The following is a 16,307-nucleotide window of genomic DNA, read 5'->3' as shown; positions in this document are numbered from 1 at the left end:
TGTCCCTCGTATCAGAGGACGTAGGAGGACGCCCTTCGGACCGGAGGACGTAGGAGGACGCTCTTGGTTTCCCTGGGACCAGAGGGTTCCCTCGGTGTCCCTGGGGCCGGAGGATGTCCTCGGTGTTCCTCGGGCTGGATATGTCCTGAAACAGGTGACACTGATGTCACTGTGAATGAAATGATGTAAAGTTAGAGGCTGAGCAGAACTTGAACTGGTTGGACACTGTGTGTCTCTCAGTGGACGGAGCAGGATGGACGGTGTCCCCCTGAAGATGCCCCAGGCTGCTGCATTACAGCAAGTCAAAGAGGACGTCAAAGTGACTGTCCCTGATTACCTCACCGTCCTGCAGGACACAGAGGTGTGTGTCTGTCCTCTGTGTGTGTTCTGTGCGTGTCTGTCTGTACTTTGTGTGTGTGTGTCTGTCTGTCTTTTGTGTGTCTCTGTGTGTCTTCTGTGTTTCTCTGTCTTTCTTCTGTCTGTCCTCTGTGTGTTTCTGTGTGTCCTCTGTGTCTCTGTCTCTCCTCTGTGTCTGTCTCTGTGTGTCCTCTGTGTATTTCTGTCTATCTCTGTGTCCTCTGTGTGTCTCTGTCTGTCTCTGTGTCCTCTGTGTATGTCTGTCCTCTGTTTTTATCTGTCTGTCCTCCATCTGTCTCTGTGTTTCTCTGTCTGTCTCTGTGTGTGCTGTCTTTCCTTTGTCTGTCTCTTTGTGTCCTCTTTGTATATGTCTGTCTCTGTTTTTCTCTGTCTGTATCTGTGTCTCTGTCTGTCCTCTGTCTGCCTCTGTGTTTCTCTGTCTGTCTCTGTGTGTCCTATGTGTTTCTGTCTGTCCTCTTTTTGTATCTGTCTGTCCCCTGTGTGTCTTTGTGTCCTCTGTGTGTCTCTGCCTGTCCTCAGTGTCTCTGTCTGTCCTCTGTCTGTCTCTGTCTTTCTACATGTGTCTCTGTCTGACCTCTATCTGTCTCTGTGACCTTTGTGTGTCTCTGTCTGTGTCTCTGTCTGTCTCTGTGTGTCCTCTGTCTGTCCTCCTGGTGTCTCTGTCTGTCTCTGTGTGTTCTCTGTCTGTCATCTGTCTGTCTCTGTCTATCCTCTGTCTATATCTATCTGTCCTCTGTCTGTCCTCTGTTTGTCTCTGTCTGTCCTTTTTGTGTCTTTCCTGTCTTCCAGTACTAATGATATCAATGTTTCAGATACTTGATGTTTAAAAAGGTTCAGAGCTCCTCATAGTTTTAAATAAGAATTATTATTAATATTTATTTATTTAGTCTCATTAATAGTCAGGAAGTCAAGAAGCTGCAGTCTTTACCTGAACATCACACACAGACCAGGAGTCAGCCCAGACCAGGAGTCACTACAGACCAGGAGTCAGTCCAGACCAGGAGTCACTACAGACCAGGAGTCAGTCCAGACCAGGAGTCACTACAGACCAGGAGTCAAGCCAGACCAGGAGTCAGTCCAGACCAGGAGTCACTACAGACCAGGAGTCAAGCCAGACCAGGAGTCAGGCCAGACCAGGAGTCACTGCAGACCAGGAGTCACTATTCAATTCAATTCAACTTTATTTCTATAGCGCCAAATCACAACAAAGGTTATTTCATGGCACTTAACACATTAAAGTCCTTACATCAGAACTTTACAATATTATACAGAGAAACCAACAATTCAACAATTCCCACATAAACTAGGAGGAAAAAACTCCTCTTTAAGGGAGAAAAACCTCCAACAGAGGGAAGAAAAACATCCTTTAACAGGAAGAAACCTCCGACAGAACCAGGATCAGAGGTGGAGAACATCTGTTAACAGAACCGGGATCAGAGGTGGAGAACATCTGTTAACAGAACCAGGATCAGAGGTGGAGAACATCTGTTAACAGAACCAGGATCGGAGGTGGAGAACATCTGTTAACAGAACCAGGATCAGAGGTGGGCGGAGCATCTGCCTCGACCGGTTGTGGTGAGAGGAGAGCAGAGAGAGAAAAGGACAGCATAGAGATATAAGAGAAGAACTGTTGGTGGAGACGACAATCACAGAGCAGAGACATGCAGCTCCATGACGGAACATCTGGAGAAGAAAGAACAGAAACTACACGAGTGAAGGAACTGAATGGAGACAACAGATAATAATAAGAAACTATGGGAGAGAAGAAGATGGTGAGGTATGAGTCAGTTAAAGAGTAGGAGGAAAGAAAAGAAGCTCAGCATGTAACGAGGTCCTCCAGCAGCCTCGGCCTATAACAGCATAACTAAGGGTTGGTTCAGGTCTACCTGAGCCAGCCCTAACTATAGGCTTTATCAAGAAGGAACGTTTTGAGTCTAATCTTAAAGCTAGAGAGGGTTTCTGCCCCTCCAACACAAACTGGGAGCTGGTTCCACAGGGGAGGAGCCTGAAAACTGAAGGTTATAGACCAGGAGTCAGTGCAGACCGGGAGTCAGTCCAGAACAGGAGGACTGGAATACAGCTGGACTACGAAGCAGGTTCAACAAATCCAGACTTTCTTTTTTCTGAGCTGTTCAACAAAGCAGAAACTGTCCATCAGAGATCATTGGTACTACGACTGGTTATCAACTTTCTCTGTTAACTCAGGCTTTCTGTTTTCGGCTCGGAGCGCTCTCACATAAAAGAGGAGGAGTTTGTAGCATCTGACAATCACAAACATGGACAAGTGGACTGACAGCCAAGCAACATATTTAAAAATTGAGGAGCAATCTATAATTTAAATAAAACATAACGAAGTTAAACACATAATCCAACTGAAAGCAGCGCAGCTGCAGCTGCTGAATGATGAAGGATGTGATGTAAAAAAAAAATCACTGACTATGAATGTAGACGAAGTTGAAAGACTTATAATATCACCATGACGACCACAGGAAGATCACTCTAATCATGTGCATATTTCATTAAATTAATGTATTATTAGATGTATTCTCATGACATGTACAAACGTTTTAGCCTCATCATTTCAGCTGCAGCTGCGGAGGAGCAAATAATACATCAATATAAAATCATCTTTCTGTCTCACACTGAGCATCCTGCTGTTTGTGTAATGATGAAGAGGAGGGTGAAAGGACTGTGTAATGTTTGTGATGATGAAGAGGACGGTGAGGGGACTACTAACACTAACATGTCTCTTCATCGACAGTATGAGTTCAGCCTGGAGAACTGGGTGATAACTGGACTGCAGAGGGGCTTCACCAATCAACCCCGGAATCCGCCGTGCTCCTCCTCCTCTTCATCCTCCTCCTCGTACTCGTCCTCAGGACTGCTGCCGTCCTGTCCTCCGTACTGGATGATGTTCAGCAGCCCTCAGCAGAGCCGCCTGGCCAGCCGCCACAGCTCAGACTTCTGGGAGCCGAACCCTCGGCAGCGCTCCCGCAGCCTGAACCTGAGCGTCCTGCGCAGCAACACGGCCGCCTCAGAGTCAGAGGAGGAGGAGGACGCTCAGAGAGCCGACACGTGTCAGACGGTGGAAGCTGGCTCGGAGTGTCCTGCTGCTGCACATGGGCGTGGTCAGAGGAAAGCTCAGAAGGCCTTTGTCCCCGACCTGCTCAACCCTCCGGCCTGTCTGAGCAGCCTGCCGCACCAACGCAGGAAGAATCTGCGCCAGTGTTCCCTCTCAGGGCTGGACACGCCCCTCCCACACCGCCCCAACGCAGACAGCATGTTCCAGAGCCTGTCCTCACACAGAGCCCCCAGCACCTGTACCCCCAGCACCTGGACCAGGACACTCAACAGGGTCCCCACCATCAGCACCCGCAGCACAGCACATAGGGTGAGAGCTGGACATGTCAGGACTGCGAGGAGTGTGTGTGTGTGTGTGTGTGTCTGATGTACAGTGGGTACGGAAAGTATTCAGACCCCTTTAAATTTTTCACTCTGTTTCATTGCAGCCATTTGCTAAAATCAAAAAAGTTCATTTTATTTCTCATTAATGTACACTCAGCACCCCATCTTGACAGAAAAAAACAGAAATGTAGAAATTTGTGCAAATTTATTAAAAAAGAAAAACTGAAATATCACATGGTCATAAGTATTCAGACCCTTTGCTCAGTATTGAGTAGAAGCACCCTTTTGAGCTCGTACAGCCATGAGTCTTCTTGGGAATGATGCAACAAGCTTTTCACACCTGGATTTGGGGATCCTCTGCCATTCTTCCTTGCAGATCCTCTCCAGTTCCCTCAGGTTGGATGGTGAACGTTGGTGGACAGCCATTTTCAGGTCTCTCCAGAGATGCTCAATTGGGTTTAGGTCAGGGCTCTGGCTGGGCCAGTCAAGAATGGTCACAGAGTTGTTCTCACCAAGGCTCTTCTCCCACGATTGCTCAGTTTGGCTGGACGGCCAGGTCTAGGAAGAGTTCTGGTCGTCCCAAACTTCTTCCATTTAAGGATTATGGAGGCCACTGTGCTCTTAGGAACCTTGAGTGCTGCAGAAATGATTTTGTAACCTTGGCCAGATCTGTGCCTTGCCACAATTCTGTCTCTGAGCTCCTTGGACAGTTCCTTCGACCTCATGATTCTCATTTGCTCTGACATGCACTGTGAGCTGTAAGGTCTTATATAGACAGGTGTGTGCCTTTCCTAATCAAGTCCAATCAGTTTAATTAAACACAGCTGGACTCCAATGAAGGAGTAGAACCATCTCAAGGAGGATCAGAAGAAATGGACAGCATGTGAGTTAAATATGAGTGTCACAGCAAAGGGTCTGAATACTTATGACCATGTGATATTTCAGTTTTTCTTTTTTAATAAATTTGCACAAATTTCTACATTTCTGTTTTTTTCTGTCAACATGGGGTGCTGAGTGTACATTAATGAGAAATAAAATGAACTTTTTTGATTTTAGCAAATGGCTGCAATGAAACAAAGAGTGAAAAATTTAAAGGGGTCGGAATACTTTCCGTACCCACTGTATATACAGGAACGTGTTGTTGCAGTGATGTTGGCAGTAAGAGAGAGTTGACTGTCGAGTGTCTCCGAGGTTCTTATCAGTCAGGGTCGGGATAACAGAGTTGTTGAAGGTAGTAGTCAGGTCGAGGGTGGGAGAGTCTTTCCCTGGAAGGAAGAGCAGTTCGGTCTTGTGGAGGTTGATTTCCAGGTGGTGTGAGGACATCCACTGAGAGATGTCAGTCAGACAGGCAGAGATTCATGCTGCTACCTGTGTTTCAGATCTGGAAAAGAGAGGATCAGTTGGGTGTCATCAGCAAAGCTGTGGTAGGAAAAGACATGCGAGTGAACGACAGAGCCGAGAGAGTCGGTGTACAGAGAGAAGAGGAGGGGACCCAGGACGGAGCCTTGAGGGACACCAGTAGTGAGAGGACAAGGTTCAGACACAGATCCTCTCCAAGTTACCCGGTAGGTGAGGTCGTTGAGGTAGGATGAGAACAGGGAGAGAGCAGAGCCTGAGACACCGAGGTCCTGAAGGAGGAAAGAAGGATCTGGTGGTTCACTGTGTCCAATGCAGCAGAAGGTCTAGAAGGATCAGGACAGAGGACAGAGAGGCTGCTCTAGCAGTGTGAAGCTGCTCAGAGACAGAAGGAGGACCGTCTCTGTTGAAACCAGACTGGTGGTCAAGAAGGTTATTATGGTGGAGATAGGAGGAGAGTTGGTTAAAGATAGCTCACTCCAGAGTTTTGGAAAGAAAGGGAAGAAGAGAGACGGTCTGTAGTTGTTTACTTCAGACGGGTTGGGGGGGGGGGTTTCTTCAGGAGAGGGTTCACTCTCTCCTTCAGAGAGTTCAGGAAACAGACCGTTGACAGAGAAGAGTTGATGAGATGGAGAGAAAAGGAAGAAGGTCTGGAGCAATAGACTGGAGAATGTGAGATGGGATGGGGAGGGGGGGGGGCAGGTGGTTGGGGGGGGGGGGTGGAGGTTACCAAGGTAACAATTTGATTGGGAGACAGGGGAGTGAAAGAGGAAAGTGAAGGGGATGAAGATGAAGATGAAGAAGATGGACATGTAGTTATAGAAGATGGGTTTGAAAATGAGGAGCATATGTCATCGATCTTTTTAGTAAAGTAGTTGACAAAGTGGCTTGATGGAAGGATGGAGGGGGGAGGGGAAGGGGGGAGGAGGGGTCAAGGTAGTTGGAGAAGATGGAGAAGATGGAGAAGATGGAGAAGAGCTTTTTGGGGTTGGAAAATGAGGATTGAATTCTGGTTTGCTAGAAGGAGCTTTTGGCTGCAGAGATAGAGGAGGGAGAGAGGAGGGAGAGAGAAGGAGGGACAGGAGGGAGAGGAGGGAGAGAGGAGGGAGAGAGAAGGAGGGACAGGAGGGAGAGGAGGGAGAGAGGAGGAAGAGAGGAGGGAGAGGAGGGAGAGAAGATGGAGAGATTGATAAGTGAGCAGGTCATCAGGGTGGTTAGATTTTCTACATTTCATTTCTGATGCTCTCATAGTGGCTCTCTGGGTGCACCGAGTCAGACAACCACGGAGTTAGGGAGGACTGGAGGACATGGAGGAGGACAGAGACAATCAAGAGAGGAAGACAGAGTCGAAAGGAGAGTGTCTGTGGCAGAGTTTGGATGCATGAGGGAGAAAGAGTCAGTTGAAGGGAGGGCAGATAAAACAGAGGAGGGAGAGGAGGGAGAGGAGGGAGAGAGGAGGAAGAGAGGAGGAAGAGAGGAGGGAGAGGAGGGAGAGAGGAGGAGGGAGAGAGGAAGGAGAGAGGAGGAAGAGAGGAGGGAGAGGAGGGAGAGAGGAGGGAGAGGAGGGAGAGGAGGGAGAAAGGGAGTGAATGTTGTGACGGACAGGTCCAGAGTCTGTTGATGTGGTCAGGTTGTCAGTTTGAGAGAGTCAGAGATAAAGAAGTGGTCGGAGACATGAAGTGGAGTTACAGTGAGGTTAGATGTGGAGCAGTTTCTGGTGAAATATAGTCCAGGTGGTTCCAACCTTTGTGAGGAGGAGGGGAAGGACTGAGGGAGACAGCAAAGGAAGACAGGAAGAGCACAAGGTCAGATGACTTCTCAGTCTGGATGTTAAAGTCACCCAGAAGGACAAGTGGAGGACCATTTTCTGGGACGTTTGACAGGAGGACGTCTAATTCGTCCAATAAATCTCCCAAAGGACCTGGAGGACGGTAGAGGACAACAATGTTTAATTGTACCGGATGAGTAACTGTCACAGCATGAAACTCAAGAGACAGTGAGGTAGGAAGTGGAAGTGGGTAAAGAGAAAACCTCCATTTAGGGAGATGAGTAGACCTGTACCCCCCCTCCTCCTCCTACCAGTGGGTCTGGGGGTGTGGCTGAAGGAGATAGATACATATGGCAGAGGAGAGAGCAGCAGGGTGGATGTTGTCCGGTATAGAAATTATATTCGATCAGTGAGTCTTTCCAGACTGCACTAACAGAATTAATTAAGGTCACATCATGATTATTTCAGATTTTGTAAAAGTCAGAAGTGTCAAATCATTTGTTACTGTGATGTAATTTAAAGCCACAATATGTGAAAGCCTCATTTTTAGTAGAAGAGACTAACGATCCATTCCACTAAACCAAAACCAATTCTTTTAAAATAAAGAATTCGTTCCTGAAAGCAAAAATTCACTATAGATTGTTTTTTACCACAAGCATTGACAGTATAAGACAATTTAATGTATTTAAGTATACAAAAAATTAAAACGGCTGGAAAAATTTAGTCTGCAAAACATTTTGTACAACATGTTAAGCATTACAGAAAATGGGTAACATAAAAAGCAATATTTAAAACAAATAACAGGTCTCAGTGAGACCAAGGAAGTCCAGAGATGAAGTCTGTCTTCAGCTGACTGACAGTTCCAGAGTCCTCCTGTGACGAGGTGTTGGGTATGAGTGGAACGGGTGGGACAGATAACAGAGGAAAGGTTACGGTGTTGGTGTGAACGAGTGAGAGGCCTGTAGTATCTACGAGTAGATATACACACAGGGACGGAAAGTACACACATACTCAGATGGCAGTAGTACTACTCAGCTATACTCAGCCTCCCTCCTGTGACTCCAACAAAAGACTCCTCTGTCTTTATCCACCGAGTCTTCATACAACGAGTCCTCGCTGACGCTTCAAACACTTCCTGGTTTTATAACAGGGTTGGCTACAGCTGGTCAGACCACACCTCCTGCTCGTTAGACCACACCTCCTGCTCGCTAGACCTCCCGTCACCAGGTGTTACAAATGGGCGGGAATGGAAACTCACCACTGATTACTAAACAAAGAAATGGTGATGGGTGTGATGATGATGGTGATGATGGTGATGGGGGTGATGATGGTGATGGTGACGGTGATGGTGGTGATGGTGATGATGGTGATGGTGACGGTGATGATGGTGATGGTGATGATAGTGATGGTGACGGTGATGGGGGTGATGATGGTGATTAATATGGTGATTGTGATGATGATGATAGTGATAGTGAAGGTGATGTTGGTGGTGATGTGTTGATGATGATGATGGTTATGATGATGGTGATTATGATGATGGTGATGATGATGGTGGTGATGTGACGGTGGTGATGGTGGTGATGTGACGGTGATCGTGATGATGGTGGTGATGATGATGATGATGGTTTTGATGGTGGTGATGATGATGATGATTACATTACATTTCATTTATCTGACTCTTTTATCCGAAGCGACTTACAATAAGTTAATTTCAACCATGAGGGTACAAAACCAGAACAACAAGAATCAAGAAAACACAATTTCCTCAAGAAAGCCAAACTACAAAGTTCTATCAGTAAGTTCTATTTTAAGATACTAAAATTCTACTATTTAAGGTAAAGGAGGAAGAGGTGTGTTTTTAGTTTGTGGTGGAAGATGTTCAGAGTTTCTGCTGTCCTGATGTTGGTGGAGCTCATTCTACCATTTAGGAGCCAGGATAGATGATGATGGTGATGATGATGACGACTGTGATGATGATGGTGAAGGTGAAGGTGATGGTAATGGTGATGTTGGTGGTGATGTGTTGATGATGATCATGGTTATGATGATGTTGATGATGGTGATGATGATGGTTATGATGGTGATGATGATGGTGGTGATTGTGACAGTGATGGGGGTGATGATGGTGATGGTGATGATGGTGATGATAGTGATGGTGACGGGGGTGATGATGGCGATGATGATGATGATGATGATGATGGTGATGATGATAATGGTGATGATGATGGTGATGATGGTGATGTTGATGGTGCTGGTGATGATGATGATGATGATGGTGATGATGATAATGGTGATGATGGTGATGATGATGGTGATGATGATGATGGTGTTGTTGATATAAAACATATAAAACTGTGAATGAGAGCAGCTGACACATGCCAGCCTCTTCATGCTGCAACAGCTGAGTGCTCTCTTATTGCAACAGGTCACTGAGCTCAGAGGAGAGTTGACCGCGTGACACAGGGAGACCTCCTGCTGTGCAGCCTGCAGTATAGAGAGCAGTCTCTCTCTATGAATATGGCAGAATAAACTTGCACATATCAGCAGACTGAACCTGTCAGTGCACCACTTTATATTAAGCTTGAGATCTGAACACTGAGTCCCTCACATCTTTAAACTCTGGTTTCCTCTGGTGAAATCCATCCTCAGCATTGAGCCTTGTTTCACCTCACATTTCCAAAATGTTTTTAGGGATCTGCACTCTAAAAATAAACTGTGTAAAGTCTTCTGGCTGAATGCAGCAGGATATAAAAAGTTCATGAGGATTAACAAAGCCGTGTGTCAGGTATACTCTGCTGTCAGTGCTGCAGACCATGAGAACCACTTCACTGATCTGTTCTACTCGTCACTGCAGCCTGCTGCTCCTCAGACAGGTATCCAACCAGACTCCTGCAGGTTCCCCCTGGCCTCCCCCCCTCCCCGGGGGCTCCCCTCCTTTGGTTCGGACTCCTCCGTGGAGCTCCTGACAGCTCTGAGCCCAGAGGAGAGGGAGCTGCTGGAGGCCATTACGGCCCGGGGATACTCCCTCCGCACCGCCATCCTGGCTCTGCAGAGGACCGGACAGCAGACCCCAGATCAGGTCAGAGACACACCCAGAGCATTGCTAGGAGACACATGGATATGTTTTAGTCCTTCTCAAGTAAAGTGGCCAACACGTGTTTGTATTTCAGTCACAAAGTGGAGGCTGTTCCAGCTGTAAGGAGCTCCAACTAGCACAGGGAAATCACTCAGGATTAGAGGCTGCTTTAAACCGGTCTAAAAATAGAAAGCCGTCCTGCCCTGTGTTTTCTCATGAGTGGGCCCGGGGCTGATGGGAAACACATCCAACATGTTTACCATGAGGAGAAGACGGACACACACATGTCAGTCTCTGACTGGAAAATCACAGTCACATGTCTTCAGTAGGAGGGTGTATAGTTATAAACATCTAGTCTACAGTGAATATCACTATAGATATAAACATAAACATCTACTCCACAGTGAATATCACTATAGACATAAACATAAACATCTTGTCTACAGTGAATATCACTATAGATATATGAATTTATAGATACTGTATATGAATATATAGATATATGCTGCCTGCTTGGTCTTATGGAAACAATAAGACACAGTGACGTGTTGATGGTTCTATTGGTTTCCAGTCTGACTTTAGATCTGTCAGCTGGTCACTGTGTGTTACAGTGTGTTACGGTGTGTTATTGTGTGTTACTGTCTGTTACTGTGTGTTACGGTGTGTTACGGTGTGTCACAGTGTGTCCTATATTACACCTCGGGTCAGTGGGCTCTCAGAAAGATTTAGTGAACTCAGTAACAGACAGCAGATCAGTGTGAGATCAGAGAGCTGTTAAAAGTCCTGCAGACAGAAACATCAGAAATCTGCTGTCACAAAACATGTGGAAACATTTTACTGCAAATATTTGACAGATGCTGACCTTAAAAATAGATGTTTCATGAACCTATTCAGCAGTATACTGTGTACAGTGTACTGCATACTGTATACAGCAGTCTGAATGAATACATGTGTGTGTGTGTGTGTGTCTGCAGATCTTGACTTACCTGGTGGCCTGTGACCACCTGTGTCAGCTGGGCTATGACATGGTTCAGGTAGAAGAGGCTTTGGAGATGTTTCAGAACTGTGAGACAAAGGTAAGACCTGTAGAGAACCTCCACTCTCAGAGACATGATGGAGTCAGGTTTATTAAAGCACAGAGTCAGGTTTATTGAAGAATAAAGTCAGGTTTATTAACAAAGACAGTCAGGTTTATTAAAGAACAGAGTCAGGTTTATTGAAGAATAGAGTCAGGTTTATTAAAGAACACAGTCAGGTTTGTTAAAGAATAGAGTCAGGTTTATTAAAGAACAGATTCAGGTTTATTAACAAACAGTCAGGTTTATTAAAGAACAGAGTCAAGTTGAAAGGAGTCAGGTTTATTAAATAACAGATTCAGGTTTATTAAAGAACAGAGTCAGGTTTATTAAAAAAGAGAGTCAGGTTTAATAATGAACACAGTCAGATTTATTAAAGAACACAGTCAGGTTTATTAAAGAACACAATCAGGTTTATTGAAGAACACAGTCAGGTTTATTGAAGAATAGAGTCAGGTTTAGTAAAGAATAGAGTCAGGTTTATTAAAGAACACACTCAGGTTTATTAAAGAATAGAGTCAAGTTTATTAAAGAACAGATTCAGGTTTATTAACGAACAGAGTCAGGTTTATTAAAGAACAGAGTCAAGTTGAAAGGAGTCAGGTTTATTAAAGAACAGAGTCAAGTTGAAAGGAGTCAGGTTTATTAAAGAACAGATTCAGGTTTATTAAAGAACAGAGTCAGGTTTATTAAGAAAAGAGAGTCGGGTTTAATAACGAACACAGTCAGATTTATTAAAGAACATAGTCAGGTTTGTTAAAGAATAGTGTCAGGTTTATTAAAGAGCAGAGTCAGATTTATTAAAGAACAGAGTCTTTATTGAAGAATAAACCTGACCATGTCTTTGTTTTTGTTTTTTACTCATAACGAAAGTCTAAAACATGATTGTTTGTTGGTGTTCAGGCTCAGGAGTTCCTCCACCTGCTCAGTCAGTTTAACGAGATGGGCTTCCAGCAAAACGCCATCAAAGAGGTGCTGCTGGTCCACGAGAACCACAGAGAGAAAGCTTTGGAGGAGCTGATGATGAGGGTGGCCTGACCACACACCTACATATATACACATATACACACAGATTCATTATTATGTGTAAAGGAGAACAGTGCAGGAAAAGAGTAATGCTCAGATGATGATGATGATGATGATGAAGAAGAAGAAGAAGTAGAAGAAGAAGAAGAAGAAGAACCACATTCTCCTTCTTTTTGTTACAGTGTAACTCTGTTCATTTACAAACACCATCAGATGATCAGTGAGTTATGGGAGTTTGTTGTAATCCTGAAGAGATGTATTAAAGTTCTTGAATTCACATTGAGGTTGTTTGTTTGTTTCTTTATTTTTCTCCTGGAACAAATGACTTCATTGAGGAGTGTTGTCTGTGAAAACAGGAACAGAAGCTGCTTTGCTTCTCATGAACACAGAACTCTGCTTCACATCACTGAGTGTTCTTAAAGTCAATCAGTTACAAACCAGCTGTCAGACAGGTGTGACACTGACTTTGACACTGAGTATGAGTTTATGTGATACAAATCATCACATTTCATTTATATTTACATTTTACACAGCATCAACCTTTTTTGTAAACTGGGTTGTACCTGTACAGAGGAGTGTGTAGTGTACAACCCAGTTTACAAAAAAAGTTGATGCTGTGTAAAATGTAAATATAAATGGAATGTGATGATTTGTAAATCACATAAACTCATATTTAATTGAAAATAGACCAAAGACAACATATCAAATGATGAAACTGAGAAATGTTATTGTTTTATGAAAAATATCTGCTTATTTTGAATTTGATGGAAGCAACACGTCTTTGAAAAGTTGTGACTGGATCAACAAAAGATGGAAAAGTTGTGTAAAAATAAAAAACACCTGGTGGAACATCTGACAACTAATCAGGTTACCATGGCAACAGATCAGTAACATGATTGGGTATAAAAAGATGATTTCAGTCTCTCAGCAGTGAAGATGGGGAGAGGTTCACCACTCTGAAAGATTGTGTGAGAAAATAGTTCAGCAATCTAAGAATAATGTTCCTCAACGTAAAACTACAAAGAATTAGTGGATTTCATCGTCTACGGTTCATAATATCATTAAAAGATTCAGAGAATCTGGAGAAATCTCTGAACACAAGGGACAAGGCTGGAAACCAATATTGGATGGTGGTGATCTTCGGGCCCTCAGGCAGCACTGCATTAAAAACACACTATTCTGGAGTGGAAATCACTGCATGGGCTCAGGAACACTTGTGAAAATCATCGTCTGTGAACACAGTTCATCGCTGCGTCCACAAATGCAGGTTAAAATTCTCCAAAGAAGGAACCAGATAGAAACATGATCCAGAAACACCGCCGCCTTCTCTGGACCGAGATCATTGAAGATGGACTTGAAAACATCTGGAGCATCATGAAATGAAAAATACGACAAAGGAGACCCTGAACTGTTGAGCAGCTGAAATCCTGTATCTGGGTTGACGGCCTGTAGGCCTCAGGACCAGATGACTGACACCTGAGCTGCTGTGATTTAACCCATATATATGGATGCCACAGCAGTCAGTCTCTCTCCTTCTCTGGGTCTCTGGTTTGGTTTCATTTTGTTTTCTTACACCTGCACATCTTCATACATCCCAAAAGTACACACATTGCTGATGAGCTGTTTTCTTAAATAAATTCATTTTTCTTATATAATCATGTGTGGTCTCCACACTTTGTCCTTTCTCTTAGCCGGGTCGTGACACGGGCAAGAATGGGACCACATTTCACTTTCAAAACTCCAGAAACTGGTCTCCTCAGTTCCCCAACGTTTCTAGAGTTTTGTTAAAAGAAGAGGTGATGCAGCTCAATGGTGACCATGATCCTGGAACAACTTTATAGAGACGTGTTGCTGACATCAGATTCAAAATAAGCAGATATTTTTATAAAACCATACAATTTCTCTGTTTCAACATTTGATATGTTGTCTTTGGTCTATTTTATATTAAATATGAGTTTATGTGATTTACAAATCATCACATTTTGTATTTATTTACATTTAAATTGCCTGATGTTCCTCTTAGAAACACATCCAGCACAATGAGAAGCATGTCGTAATGAACTTGGTTTAAAGAACAGCGCCTCCTACAGGTTGTGAGAACACTGCAGGGAGAATTTGGGACACACCTTAACGTCTCTGAGGTTCTGGTTCTGAGTCAGGTCCAGACAGTTTCCTGTGAGGGGGACAACTTTAGGCAGCCTCATCAGAAATGTGTAAATGGATCCGATCCTTCCGAAGCCGCTCATCTCCCGCCTTGGCCTCCACTGCCGCTCGTCCACCATGTACTCGGAGGTCACCTGTCGGCTGAGCGTGAACACCGAGTCTCCTCTCACCACTGCCGTGAACAGAGAGCCTTTGCTGTTGGTGTACTGACCCGACATGGCCGTCCACTGACCCGAGCTCAGGTTGTAACAGTCCATCACACACAGCAGGAAGTCGTCACAGGGTCCGTTCCGCATCACGTACAGGTTGTCCCGATGGGCCACCATGTACAGACCGTAACTGTGTGGGCGGATGAGCGTTGTGACCAGAAGCCAGCGGTCGTGTTCGGGCACGTACTCGTGTACATCTGTGGCCCCCATCCCTCTCCAGAGACAGATGAAGATCCTGTCCATGGCTACTGCAGACACCACAGATGCTGCGGGACAGGGGAGGGAGGAGACAGACGTCCAGCTGCCGTCAGACGGCCGGTATCTCTCCACAGAGGACAGCGCCTTCAGGTGGGACTCCCCCCCTACCGCGTACAGGCAGCCGTCAAGACCTATCAGAGGGAAGTTGTAGCGCAGCTGCTGGGGGCCACAGATGGTGGTCCAGCTGTCAGCTGTGGGGTTGTAGCAGAACCCCGCCTCCACCACCCTCTTACTCACATCGTGGACTCCTCCCATGATGTACAGTTTGTTGTCGAGGACGGCCACGCCGGCCATGGTGGTGCTGGTGCTGCCGGGCAGGTGTGTGAGGACCCTCCACTCCCTGCGCTCCTCGTCCAGGTAGCACACCGTCCTCTGGACGTCCTGCAGCAGCTCAGAGGACGGAGAGTGACTGCACACGGCCACGTAGCTGCTGGGGAGGAGAGACTGGACGTAGTCCACCAGCTGGCTGGGTAAGGTGTGGACGTGGTCCCTCAGGTCGGCGTATGAGTCCCTGATGAACAGGGCCGAGCAGTGGGACAGCTCCCACACTCCGAAGGTTGCAGCTGTGTGGTACATGAGCAAGCAGTTTTCAGAGTTGATGATGTTGATCAGGTGTTTGGTGAGAGACGGCACCTGGAGAAATGCCGTGCACTCGATGGCTTCCACGATCTGGTCCCCGCTGAGCACGGGTCGCTGCCCGTCCAGCACCTGCAGCAGCACCAGGAAGCCCAGCAGCCCCACGCAGCGCAGCTGGACCTCCTCCTGCCAGCACTCTCTCATCCCCGACTGGAACAGAGCTCGGAAGAACTCACACCTCTCAGCCACCTTAGCTCGGTCCACTGCGAACACACGGCCGTGAACTCTGACCCTCAGGCTGCCTGGCGCCTCACACCGCCCCGACATCAGACTCACCAATGGACAGCTGCTGGACTCCATCACCTCCCTGCTGGACTCCATCACCTCCGTGCTGGACTCCATCACCTCCCTGCTGGACTCCATCACCTCCGTGCTGGACTCCATCACCTCCCTGATGGACTCCATCACCTCCGTGCTGGACTCCATCACCTCCCTGATGGACTCCATCACCTCCGTGCTGGACTCCATCACCTCCCTGCTGGACTCCATCACCTTCGTGCTGGACTCCATCACCTCCGTGCAGGTCTGATCCACTGCACAGACTCTGTGTTTTACCACCAGTGAAAGTGTTTCATTCAGAGCAGCTGGTGTCGACAGCAGCTTCCCTGCAGCTGAGGACACTCTAAACATAGCAGCGCCGTGTGACACAGTTCAAGTAGGTTATGATGACATGCAGCCAGACAGAAAGAGGAGCTGGATGGTTGAATGTGCTGATGATTCACTCTTTGTTTGTGTTGGACTGTTGAGCAACAGCTGAACATTCGTCCTTGAGCAGCCGACAAACTGGAACAATAGCGTGTCCCTCTGGTCACGTGATAAACATGTTAAACATGTTAAACATGCTTCTCTGTCAGCAGCCAGTGGACGTCCGAGTGGACGTGAATGAATCAAGCATGAATCAACGTCTCTGATGAAGAGATTATTCCTCTTTATAATCCAGACATCATCATCCGAGA

At 46.0% G+C, this 16,307-nt stretch overlaps 2 protein-coding genes across 2 annotated transcripts; one reads left to right on the top strand and one right to left on the bottom strand.

The window, feature by feature from the left end:
* Window positions 1-3,025: 3,025 nt before the first annotated feature.
* Window positions 3,026-12,364, top strand: ubap1lb (ubiquitin associated protein 1-like b). Its single transcript, XM_069147222.1, has 4 exons — window positions 3,026-3,769; window positions 9,762-9,986; window positions 10,958-11,059; window positions 11,963-12,364. The coding sequence occupies exons 1-4, from the start codon at window positions 3,044-3,046 to the stop codon at window positions 12,095-12,097; spliced, it is 1,188 nt and encodes a 395-aa protein (XP_069003323.1). The 5' UTR covers window positions 3,026-3,043; the 3' UTR covers window positions 12,098-12,364.
* kbtbd13a (kelch repeat and BTB domain containing 13a) lies at window positions 12,357-15,868 on the bottom strand. Its single transcript, XM_069147221.1, has one exon. The coding sequence runs from the start codon at window positions 15,859-15,861 to the stop codon at window positions 14,170-14,172; it is 1,692 nt and encodes a 563-aa protein (XP_069003322.1). The 5' UTR covers window positions 15,862-15,868; the 3' UTR covers window positions 12,357-14,169.
* Between the last annotated feature and the right edge of the window lie 439 nt (window positions 15,869-16,307).

Source organism: Embiotoca jacksoni, unplaced genomic scaffold (assembly GCF_022577435.1).
Source record: "Embiotoca jacksoni isolate LCO1_2020_lvr unplaced genomic scaffold, fEmbJac1.0.p SCAF_136, whole genome shotgun sequence".
Taxonomy (NCBI): domain Eukaryota; kingdom Metazoa; phylum Chordata; class Actinopteri; family Embiotocidae; genus Embiotoca; species Embiotoca jacksoni.
Note: the sequence above shows the minus strand (reverse complement) of the source record. Positions and strands in the feature narration are given on the sequence as shown.

Excerpts from the sequence above, each read along its gene's own strand:
- ubap1lb (XM_069147222.1), top strand. The coding sequence starts at position 3,044 with ATGATGAAGAGGAGGGTGAAAGGACTGTGTAATGTTTGTGATGATGAA. Across the intron at positions 9,987-10,957 it reads GACAGCAGACCCCAGATCAG|ATCTTGACTTACCTGGTGGC; the intron begins GTCAGAGACACA and ends GTGTGTCTGCAG. Across the intron at positions 11,060-11,962 it reads TTCAGAACTGTGAGACAAAG|GCTCAGGAGTTCCTCCACCT; the intron begins GTAAGACCTGTA and ends GTTGGTGTTCAG.
- kbtbd13a (XM_069147221.1), bottom strand. The coding sequence starts at position 15,861 with ATGGAGTCCAGCACGAAGGTGATGGAGTCCAGCAGGGAGGTGATGGAG.